This window comes from Erigeron canadensis, chromosome 9 (assembly GCF_010389155.1).
Source record: "Erigeron canadensis isolate Cc75 chromosome 9, C_canadensis_v1, whole genome shotgun sequence".
In the NCBI taxonomy this organism is placed as follows: Eukaryota; Viridiplantae; Streptophyta; class Magnoliopsida; order Asterales; family Asteraceae; genus Erigeron; species Erigeron canadensis.
In genome coordinates, this window is record NC_057769.1 from 25,579,450 (window position 1) to 25,592,091 (window position 12,642).

General features: G+C 30.0%; 1 protein-coding gene across 1 annotated transcript; it reads left to right on the forward strand.

Moving 5' to 3' along the window:
- Positions 1-1,742: 1,742 nt before the first annotated feature.
- On the forward strand, positions 1,743-2,625 carry LOC122580870. The gene is made up of 2 exons (XM_043753018.1): positions 1,743-1,854; positions 1,947-2,625. Exons 1-2 carry the CDS (start codon positions 1,744-1,746, stop codon positions 2,448-2,450), a joined length of 615 nt encoding a protein of 204 aa, XP_043608953.1. The 5' UTR covers position 1,743; the 3' UTR covers positions 2,451-2,625.
- Positions 2,626-12,642: the final 10,017 nt, after the last annotated feature.

The window sequence follows — 12,642 nt, forward strand, 5'->3', positions numbered from 1 at the left end:
GACTTTAGCGATAACATAGATGGTGATGTAGAGTGGATATGATCTAAAGAGAATCCAAAGGAGAAGGAGATAGTTGGTGATCCTGAAAACCTAAATGTTGAGAATCTGGAAAGTGGAACAGATGAGAAAGATGATGCAGTTAGAAAACAAGCCTTGAAAAATTTAAGAAGGGAGCATACCACAAATCCTGAAAAAAAAAAGGCACATTTTTATCTTGGGCAAGTGTTTGGGACCAAGGAAGAAATGAAGGACATGGTTACCATGCATGCAATTGAAAGTAGGAGGCAACTGAAAATTTTAAAAATTGATAAAGCAAGATTCAGGGTGATATGTGAAGATACCATCCCAAAGTTTATTGAGCCCAATGTAGATGGGTTTGAAATGCAAGAGCAGCCCAACAATAGTGGGCCTAAAATGGAAGAGCAGCCCAATGTGGGTAAAAAAAAACAGACATGGACATTTAGAACTTACAAGCAAATCCACAAATGTCGCCAAACAAGAAATTTGAGAAAATGTACTAATGAGTTTTTGGCAAAACAGATTCAAGAGAATTTAAACCCAAAGTCTAAGGTTAAAACAGGCTTTCTTAGAGATCAACTACAAAAAAAAGTTTGAAATAGGAGTCTCCAAACACAAGATCTACAGGGCTTTTGATAAGGCAAAGGCAAGAATAATGAGTGATTACCCACAACAATATGGAATGTTGAAGGACTACATCCTTGAATTACAAGCAAGCAACCCAGACACAACTGTGAAGGTTAACTTTGAACCAAATCATGATCCTAATTGTGAGACAAGACAATTTAGAAGAGTATATGTATGTTTGGGTCCATTGAAGGCTGGGTTTAAAGCAGGGAAGAGAGATCTGTTGGGGTTGGATGGTTCTTTTATGAAGTCTCCTGCTACAGGGATGTTGTTGACTGCAGTAGGTGTAGATCCTAACCATCAAACTGACCCACTTGCTTATGGCATTGTGGAGTCTGAGAACAGATCTTCATGGACTTGGTTGCATGAATGTCTTGGAGCTGATCTAGACTTGAATCACATGTCAAACTTTACATTCATGAGTGATAGGCAAAAGGTAAACAAACTCTGTCTTTTTTAATAAAAACTCTATAATTAATCTTTTAGTTTCATAATGGCATTTAACTTGTATATATGTTTACTATATAGGAATAATACCTACAATTGCACAACTATTTCCATGTGATGAGCATAGGTTTTGTGTGAAACACATTTATGACGATATGAAAGGCTCATTTAGGGGACAAGTTTACAAAGACTTTCTTTGGAAGGCTGCATCAGCACCCACAGTTGCTGAATTTACCAAGGTGATGGATGATTTGAAAAAAAGTCAAAAAAGAAGCTTATGATTGGTTAAAGAAAATACCACCAAGACATTGGACAAAGTCTCATTTTTCTGGTATGACTATTTACTTTATATTTTTTTGTTTCCTAATATGACTACTTTACTTATAACTATGATTGTTTTCTGTCACTTTACTTTGTATGTTTACTTTGTTTTCTGGTATGACTACTTTACTTTGTATTGTTTTCTGTTACTTTAAAGTATATGTATGTTTTCTGTTACTTTACTTTGCAATTCTGTTTTCTGTTATGTGTATAGGAAGGGCAAATTGTGACATACTATTGAATAATATGTGTGAGGTATACAATAGGCAGTTAATTGATGATAGGGAGAAAACAATAATTCTTTGTTTGGAGTTCATTAGAGAGTACAATATGAAGAGACTGGCCAAAGTGCAAAAGGATATTGACAGGAGTTTTGGGCCTTTAACACCAAGGGCTACTGAAGTGTTTGATGAAATCAAGAAAGAAGCTTCAAAGTATAATGTATGAGTTTTCTTTACATATTACAGTCATTTACTCATGTAATAATGTCATGAGAAACAAATACTCTTAATTTAACAACTTTTGTTGTACAGGCAACCTTTAATGGAGATAGCAAGTTTGAAGTAGTTGGTCCATGGATGGATCAACATGTGGTTGATTTAGATAAGAAGACATGTTCATGCAGGAGGTGGGAGTTGACTGGGATGCCATGTAAGCATGTTGTGGCCTTTATATTCAATACTGCAGACAATGAAGGTACCATACAAAGCCCAGAGTCATTTGTTAATCATGTTTATTGGCTGCAAACTTGGAAAAGAATGTATAGTTTTAAGATTAATCCAGTTAGAGGAAGACTGCATTGGCCTAAGTCTAAATGGCTCATAACAATTACACCACCCAAGCATAAGAATCCAATTGGAAGACCTAAGAAGAAGAGAAGGCAGAGTGCTGTTGATCTACAAATAATTAAGGAAGACAGGATATCAAGGGCCGGTGCAAAGCTTAAGTGTGGAATTTGCAAAACTGATGGTCACAACAAGAGAACATGTCCTAAGAAGCCCATAACTTCAAAGAATGGTGGTTCCGGGTGGTGGTAAAAAGACAACTTCAACTTCCCAAGCTAGTGGGTCTCAAGCTGGTGGATCTCAAGCTGCTTCTCAAGCTGCTTCTTCTCAAGCTATTTAGTTTGTCACTTAAACTGTTATGCCACTTAAACATTAGATTGTGTTTTGCTGTTAAAAATGCTGCCTTTTTGATATTATGATTGTGTTAAGCAGCTATCTTTTGGCATGTATTTGCAATACTTCGAATATTATCTTTTGGTATGTAATAGCCAACAATCTTGGAAATTATCTTTTGGTATCTTTTGTGTTCAATTTTAATGCTTTTTTGTGTAAATCTTTGGTAGTTGAGTTTTAATTGCAGGAAATTTGTGTCAATGTTGGTACATTTCCTGCAGAAAATGTTACATATTTCATTCAATTCCTATGCAAAGTTGGTATATTCATTTCCTGTAGAAAATCTGTGTTGGCATATTCATTGCATTTCATTCAATTCCTATGAAAGTTGGTAATGACACAAAACTGCATAAGCCATTCAATTCAATTGCAAGAACTTTTTCAAATGTCAAAGTAATGACATAAAACACCATTTTCCATTGTAATTTAATTCTCAAAACTGCACAAACCAGTCAATTGCCACAACAATGAGTAAACAAAACTACACAAACCATTCTGTTTCCCATAACTTTTGAGTTTGTTACAACACTTACATAATTTTGCAAGCAAATCAACCTAAGAAAATAACCCATACAATAAAAAACACCCAACTTATCACCAACATTTTCTTGTATCTTTTTGCTTGATTTTCATTTGTTAGAGCAATTTCTTCTTGCTTGTTCAAGATTGGCAACAGCCTAGGAATAATTGTAATAGCTCTTGCACACATTGGTGGATCATGCCATGTAATAAACCCACAACTTGATCCCTATTACATGTCAAACTCTTACCTTTGAAAAAATTGAACAAAATTATAAACTTGAACAAAATTAGATGTAAAACTCATATCTTTTTACCACAACAAAAAAACCTTCTTTCGCGATTATTACATGTCCAAGAGGTTCAAATAACAGAAGGAGAACCACATCTGCACATCACCATTCTTTGAATTTGAAGATTTTTATGTTAATTTTTGAATTAGGGTTAGAGGGAGAATATATTTTTAATTGGGGGAAGATAATATGTGTATTTTAGAGTTTATTAGGTATAAAAATGGGTGAAAAAGGCTGAGTGGGGCGGATGGGGTGGTTTATTACTTTTGTGCCCATGCACATGCCGATCACGTGATGACTTTAACGTGTCCTCCTAACGGAGCCGTCCAAAAAGAACCATTTTTGCGAAAAATAGTCAAAATAGGGACCCCCATTGCGAAGAAAGTCAAATAGAGACCCCCCTTGCGAAAGTATACAAACCACAAGGACCATTTTTGCAATTAACTCTAAACTTTAAATTAAAATTTTGAATAAGAATTAAAAGTATTCAATAAATTTCTTTGAGTATTTTTCTTAGAAATACAAATATAACTATGTAAAGTATTATTATAGGATGTTAATATAAATGGAATAAACTAATACGCTGGTACCACTATTGTCGGTGTATCACGCATGCATACGTCTATTTATATATGGCAAAAGACAATCTGAATGTAGGTTTTTATTTACTCAAACTAACCACTTAAAGTTTTAAACCAACAGTTAATAAATGGATTGTTAGATAACTTGGTTTCTTTTCCAATATAAAATGAGTATATGTCAAAAGTTGTTCTAATATATAGATATTAAAAAGTTAACCACTTAATGTTAACCAAGTATGACCAGCATCGTACCTGCGCAATGCGAGGTTGTTTGTGGCAGCGACGGTGTGGTGATGGAGACGACTGTTGGTGGTAGAGGCAGTATTGAGTGGTGTAGATAATAAATGTAAAAATAATTGATGTAAAGTAAGGGTTAATGGAGATATTTTTAAAAAATAAAAAACTGATAGTGTAATATAATCATTAAGGAGATTTTAAATATTTTCCTCCAGTAACTTCTAACATAGGTGCTATTTTTTTCGTGTATAGACTAGCTTTGGTACCCGCATGTTGTAGCGGATACCATTAATGGTTGCAAATGAAAGAAAGAGTGATAGATATTGAGAGAAGGTTGTGTGTGTGTGAATGACTACAAATGAAAAGGGGAGAGTTGTTTTTGTGAGAAAGGATATTTTAGACAATTCACTCTAAGTAACTTTTAATTGGGAGTGTATTTTATTTATTATGTAGTACTCGTATATAGATAAATAAAATACAGATCTACCATAATCAGTGTGTAAACCAGATCTAGCATAATCAGTACTTTGCCACGCATCTAATCGAATTTTACTTATTTGTTTAAAGCATCTTGCTACGTTCCTAGCAAACTCAAATTATTAATTAGAAGTAATATAATAATCTAATCTAAACATGACAATTATTTATTCAATTGTTTAAAGCTATGATCCTAAGAAACTCTGATTATTCATTTGAAATACTATTAGTATCTAATCTAGGAAACTCTGATTATACAACTTAATTTTATATTACAAGTATGGTACCCACGCAATGCGGCGGCGGTAGTGGGTACGACGGTCTAGTATTGTTGGTGACAGTATTATTTATAGTGGTGGCGGTGTCAAGTCTCAAATAGTGTAGGTTGATGTAAAGGTGATAGTGGAATATTTAAAAAGATAAGGGCTTAAAGTGTTAATTACTAAAATAAATGTCAAGGACAATTTTGATAATTCAAAGACAAAAATTACTAAAAATAAAAAAAGACCTTTTACTTTATAAGGGAGTAGAGATAGAGACTAATTAACACATCTTGTCTTGATATTTGATAAAAGAAAATTATACCTTAGTTTACCTAAGTAAATTTTCCTATCTTGGTCTAGTGGTAAAATCTTGATGCCCTAAAATGAAAATGCCTGGATCAACTTTAAATTTTGAGAACAAAACTTATACCCGTTATGGTCATATTTGGAGGTTTATATGCGATGATTTTGAGTTACTTGCAAAGTGTGTATAAATTTTAGTATTAGTACGCTCATCAAACGAGTTAAATACATTAATCATACGCCTGCGGGATACAACGGTGTAGTGGCAACGGCGGTGGTGGCAATGGCAATGGGGGCGATGTAGTTATTAATGTAAAAGCCGTAATATAGTTATTCAAGAATTTTAAGTAAATGTTATAAATTAAGTTCATTAAGTGTATTATGAATACTTTAATTATCTATACTATATACTATAAAACAGATCTTCCCTGTTTACATTTTAAGTTTCAATATTACCTTCCCAAAATGCCCATATATCAATTCTATATTTACCTAACACTCTTTCTCTCTCCTCAAATATCAACCAATCATTTTTTTCTCTCTCCTCCATATATCATTTCTTCCTCCAATTCATTCAAAATCATTTATCTCAAAAACCGTACATCGATAAATTATAAAAATTATATGGGTGTTCTTAAAATTTAATGATCTTTCATTAGAGATGTCATTCGATATACTTTCGACGAATTTTTAAATCCGAGGGCGGAGCCCGTATGGTTAAGGCATTTGGCTATCACACTCTATGACCTATCACCCCACCATCTCACCGCCGCAACGCGCGGGTACTTGCTCTCGTATATTATAAATATTTCAAGTTGAGATATTTAAAACAGAGAATAAAAGGAAAAGATATTTTAAGGTTATCAATTGCTAAGTTAAAAAAAATGAAAGAAACAAATGTTCTATGATGTAGTATGGATATAAATAAATTTATAATGTAGTATAGATATAAATAAATCAACTAAAAAGTGGACTTTCTTATCTTAACAATTAATATAATATTACTATATATATATATATATATATATATATATATATTATATTATATTAATATAATAGTAATACAAGCCAATGGGGTTGGTGACCCATTAGTAACGTATTTGATTTTGGAGGGATCTACCTGGATTTGAGTCTCACTCCCTATAACTTCACTAGAGGGGTACGGGCGACGGCGCAGCGGTGGTGACAGGTGGCAGCGATAGGGGAGGTGGCGGTAACGATGTGGTTACTAATGTAAAGTAATTGATGTAAAATGATATAATGTAATTATTTTAAGAATTGAGATATATATGTTGTCAATAATTAATTAAAAGTATTATGAATATATTATGTGGAAAATTATAAATTAGTGAATAAATAAGAGAAATAGTTTGGTAAATAGAGATTGAAAAATATTTTGAGGGTATTTTGGATAGATATAGTGTGTGGATTGAGAAAAATGTTTATATCTAGAGATATTTTGAATTTTTTAAAGATAAAAAGTCAAAAAAAAAAAAAAACAAATGTAATTTATCCTATAACTAAAAAAGGAGGTTGACTATACACTTGGCCCTACTAAGCCCTTTTTAGGCCTAAAACTCCCTGCTAATTACTCTAGGTGCTCTCTACTTTTTTCTAGATTTTTTTATTTATTAAATAAATAATTATATTTAAAACTATATCATAAATCTTTTCCTATCAAACCAAATCCTTTTAAATTTTAAGAATTCTATATTTAAAACTCTTCTAAGAACTTATTATATACAACCTAAATTTTCATTAATCATTTTCATTTATATCATTCTCTTCTTTATATCTTTAAAAAAAATCACGGTCATATATATTTTCAATAAAAAAAACATACAGTTTTTTTTAATATCACTTTAATTTTATTTTAAGTATTTTGTTTATGTTTGTTCTTTTTATGTTATTGTTATTTTTTTTATATATTTTAATTTAACTTATTGTCAATTGTAGATTGGTTTTGACTTGTTCTTCTTCTACTACAAAATGTTTTATTCTTTTAAATTTATTTTGTTCATGTTTGCTCATTAATTTCTTTTGCTCATTATTTACATCATTTTTTTTAAAAAATTTAAAATATGAAATATATTTTGTTATTTTTTGGATGAAAGAAGACCACGTTGGTTCATGTTGAAAATCTGAACCCAACACATGTTAATTATCATCTAAGACTTCGTGTTATGCATGTATGAACTACGTCGATTTGGAACAACGCAAAGAAAATCAAAACACTTGATATAGTTTTTGTTGATGAGTTGGTATGTATTTTTCTAAACAAATTTTTTTGTTAATTTAATGACTATATTATATTATTGATGGTCTTTGTTTATTTGGATTCTTTTAAGTTTTTATTTAATGTATTTGAATTTTATTTTAACTTTTAACTTTTTTATTTTTGATATTGACATGTTTTGTTATTTATTATTTTGATATTTACTTATAAAAATTACAATATGAAAATTTACATACACAGCTAAAAGCCTAAAATGAACTATAAATATTTTAACGTCATTGTTTTAGTGGAGACAAATATTTTTAATTGTCAATAAATAAATTAAAGCAATGTCATAATGGTTAAAACAGAAACGTGATATAATTGGATACATAAGATAATAGCACCAATTGATCACCAAACTTTGGGTGTCACTTTCACCCTCTTTAAGTTCACCACTATCATGGATCAATTTGTTGTTGTGTGATTAAGCTGTCTTGATGTAGACATTATCTTTGCTTAAAACAATGCAGGTTTTCGCTTTTACCTTTTCTCTTTTATGAGTGATTATGCATATATACGATACATTTACAAATTTTCTGATTAATACAACTTCATATATTAGTAGACATAGAAGCCATGTGTTCCATATAACAAATATAATCAGGACTCAAAAAGATTAAATAACACACGTAAATACATAATTTTAAATTATAATATATGAATGTTGTTTTAATATTGTTCAGTGTAAACAACACAAAATGCCATCAAAGACACATATTCATCAAATTTTTTATTATGTCACAAAATAAATAGGTAATTATTATAGATGGACCGGGCTAGATATGTTCTAATTATATAGAACCGTGAACGTGGTTGGTATATGTACGTCACCAAATAATGGGAGGCCTTTTATTATAGGCGTATTTGTTTTTAACCATTAAGTGACTAAATTAATAAAGTGATCGAATTAATAATGTCTATATAAATTAAATAAATTCAAATATTTTTTATTTGTTTTGTAAAAAAACAAACACCTTTAGTAACTTAATGAATTAAGTATTTTTAATTAAATCATGACTTTTAAATTAAGTATTTAAACAAACAACACCTTAGTGTTTACTAAAAGAATATATCTATACTTCTATACTCCTTATTAAAGATTATACACCCCCCTCAAAATGAAAAGTGTTACCAAAATGTCACATGCGAAATTACCAAAGTGTCCTTAATAAACACCCCACCATGGAAGGGTTTTTATAAATTACTAAATTTGCCCTTAATGAATTAATTTACATCCTAAACTCTTATCTTGCTAATTTACATTTTAAGTCCTTATTTTATAAAATAGTTATATTATCTTAACATCAACTTATACCACTCGACATCAATTGTCGATGTCATCACCACGCGTCACTAACCCCATTATACAGCCGTCGCCGTTACCGCCACCGCATTACGCGGGGACCATGCTCGTTATTCATTGTGTATGTAACTAACTATAACTATAAATCTATCTTATGTAAAGATCTCGTAAGACTATGTCATGTAATAAATTTTCAAATCCTGATTAGAGATATATCTTATGTGAAAAGCATATAAGCCGTCAACTGTAAGTTTTTAATTAACCGAATACATAAATTTTGAAATTTCATTACATGACATAGACATTTGAATAGAATTTTACATAACATATACATTTGATCTTGGTTAATTACATCCATTTATAATAATCTCCTTAATAAACAGTAATACAGTTAGGCATGAAGGTTGTTTCCGTAGCTATTTGCATTTTTTTCACATGCTTTTTTTTTTCTTTGTACATTTCAATGTATAAAGTTTACTATGTTGGCTATATTTTCATTCGTTTTTTTTTTTATATAACTAAGAGATATTTTTTTTCCTAGGTGTTACTTATCTTTTTGTGTCAACTAGACTTTTCGCTTAGGATTACATTTTCCGGTAATTTTAGTGTTCTTTTTAATATATTGAAATTTCAATCTATATTTTTTAGTGTACGTGTGACACTTCATTCACCACGTCATCATTTGCCTACCTGGCGTTCAAATGTGGACATTTATTTTTATAAATTTAAAATATCAGATAAAAAAGCCAAATATAAGAATAGAACTCATGATCTCTAACTTCTAATATTATGTACAAAAATATTTGGTTATTTTTTGTAAACTATATATGGTAGATATTCAATATTAAAACTAATTAAAAGACATTAATAAGATAATTGTCAATCTTTATAATTAATCTCTTTGTATCTAGTTATCTTTGTACGTAGAATATATTTTACTTTAATCTCTCTATATAACAAAGAGAATATATGTTTTTTTAGGTGACATTTTATAGTTTGATGTCACATTGAATTTTAATGAGTTGTCATTTTTTTCATTTAAATTGTTATATTTATGTTGGCATGTATGATCTTGATCATCAATTTTAATTATAATCATCATTCATAATTCTAATCATTAATATTTATTTTTTCTATTTTTATATGAGTACAAAGATATTTATATACATTATCCTATGTTTCTTATTTAATTCAATGATAATTATCTTTTTTCCAAATGAGATTGTTTATTATATAATAAATACATGTAATAAAAAAGATTTATATGATTTATATATAAATATTTATGTTTCATTATTCATGTTTTAACATATTTGTCGTATATCATATATTCATAAACTATAATTTTATTGTTTGAATCAGTCGTAATCTGATAATTTTTTTATATTATCATTAATTATGAATAATAATATAGCTATCAGTTATTGTATTTTTTTTATTTATGTTCTTAGTTAGTTCCACATAACATACTTGTTTAATCTAGCAATTTTTATAATTATTTATATAAAAGTACAATGATTTCATTAATTTTTTTTTCTTTTCTCTCTAATTATTTGTACAATTAATGGTTCATCTCATGCTGGTACATCAATATGTATGAAAAGTTAACACAAGGGTTATACAAATTATTGTTATGTATTAGACTATTACATTGGTATTTCGGTAGCTACCAACTTGGTTTTTTTGGGAGAGAATTCCTTCAAGTTTCCTTACATGACTAGTTATGTTAAAAAAAAAAATCTCAACCCTTGAATTAAATCAAATGGTTAAAATTCAAAGATGATATTTGAATCTTGGTGTTTGAATTTAATCCAAGGATCGAGATGTTCTTAACTTGACTTCTCAAGTTAAAAACAACTTGAGGAAATCTCTTCCCGTTTTTTTCTTTATGTTATTAAGTAAAGCTAATACGTTTTCTTATAGCTTGCTACAACTTAGATGATCATTGTTATATTTATGAAAGAGTTATTAATTTATTACTTCTTTCCCATTAAAAATGTTCTATTTAAATATTAAAAGTCATTATTCTTAAACTTTGGCCTTAAATATTATTTGCTAGCGGACGGCTATTGATGTAGCTCCAATTTAAATAAATTCGGACTTCCCCATAATTTGTTAATAAAAAAATTGATTTAACGTAAAAAAAAAAGTATAGAGAATGATGCAAAAAAAAATAATAAGGATGTTACCATGATGAAAATGTTTAATGACAATTATACAAAAAATTGAAGCTTTAAATTTAAATTGAGAGCGTAACATAGCCCCTGATAAGTATAAAGCCGGCTATGGTCGTCCCTAAGACGAAGTAAAGAGATTCGGCCCAGTGAAACTAAAAGACGATTCGAAACCAAACGATTTGGGTCCTATTAAGTCTCAATACATATTAAGTCTCTAAACTTATAACTCTCAATCACTAAAATAAATGCTCAAACATACTTGAAAATCCATCGTGACTATTAGAGAGGCAGTTTATGTGCTACATATATTCGTTGTAACCAACATTTTTAAAATAAAGGTATTTGGACATTAGTGGGTCTTTTTTCTCCATATTTGGATATTTGAGCCTTTACAGTCCTTTTGTGCGACACAAAACACACACACACATATACACGAATATGTTGCAATAGCAACTTCAGAAACCAAAACAGGACTTATTATATTATTATATTAATGTCTATGTCTAATTGCACACGTAACCACAACAAACTTAGAAAACATAAGATTGCTTGTTTATGATGTAAAAAAACCGGCCTTTTTGGGACTTTTGCGTAAACACACATTCAATGAACTAAGACTGACTCCTGAATCCACCATGAAGGCGCACGAGACAACAACTTGTAACACGTGAACCTAAATTCTTCAACTTTTTGTGTATCTATCTTGCTTTCCATATCTAGCCAGTTGGCTTTTGTTATCTTTTATTTGTTTGTTTCTCAAGTGGGTTTCAAATGTGTTTCTCACTGTAACACACATAATTAAAGACTTAATTAAAAACTGCAATATTACATGCTAAAAAGATTTACTATATCTAAAAAGTTGCCATATTTTACCTTTTCTTGAAAAGCCTTTCTTTATATATCTCTCTATGCACACACATATTTTTAATTAGGGAAATGCTAAATACAGCCCTAAAGGCTGTATTTAACGTGCATAAAAAATCTTGTACCTTCCATATTAAAAGTCCGCCCCCTGATTTTCATGGTAAATGTACAAACAATTTATGTATTTTAAACAGAGACCTAAAAGCTGTATTTAGCAAACCCCAATTAATTAACTTATTGGGCATCACTTTTTCTATTTTTATATAAAATGACTTGTTTCTAAATTACCTCTAACGCATTACGTACATTTGATGCAAGTCACGTTTCAAAGTAGACTTTATTACGTACATTTGATACAAGTCACGTTTCAAAGTAGACTTTATTGTCTTAACCAGACCTATGCTACCGTAACATGCCTCCCAACGGAAAATTCCAATAGACGTCACTCCTAAAATTTGAACCGGTAGAACCGATGTATATATCACTTGATCTAGTTCATTATCTTATTATTGAGCATTACCTAATTATGCACATATGCACACTCAATTATTATATATAAAAAAAATATCTCAATTATTTTTGAGGATTTTCATGAGACCACACACATCAATTTCACAGCCAACTTTCCTACGTAATCTCCTCTTTCACCAAACTATCTGATTTCCTTGAATATCTGAATCCTTCCAAAATTATTCATCTCTATATATACTCACCCAACCCCCATCACCATTCTATCTAACTCTCTTTTCTCTCTTA

What these genes read in the sequence shown, in the direction of transcription:
- LOC122580870 (XM_043753018.1), top strand. Translation starts at nt 1,744, where the DNA reads ATGAAGAGACTGGCCAAAGTGCAAAAGGATATTGACAGGAGTTTTGGG. An exon ending in AAGAAGCTTCAAAGTATAAT is followed by an intron (nt 1,855 to 1,946) that starts GTATGAGTTTTC and finishes TTTGTTGTACAG; the next exon opens with GCAACCTTTAATGGAGATAG.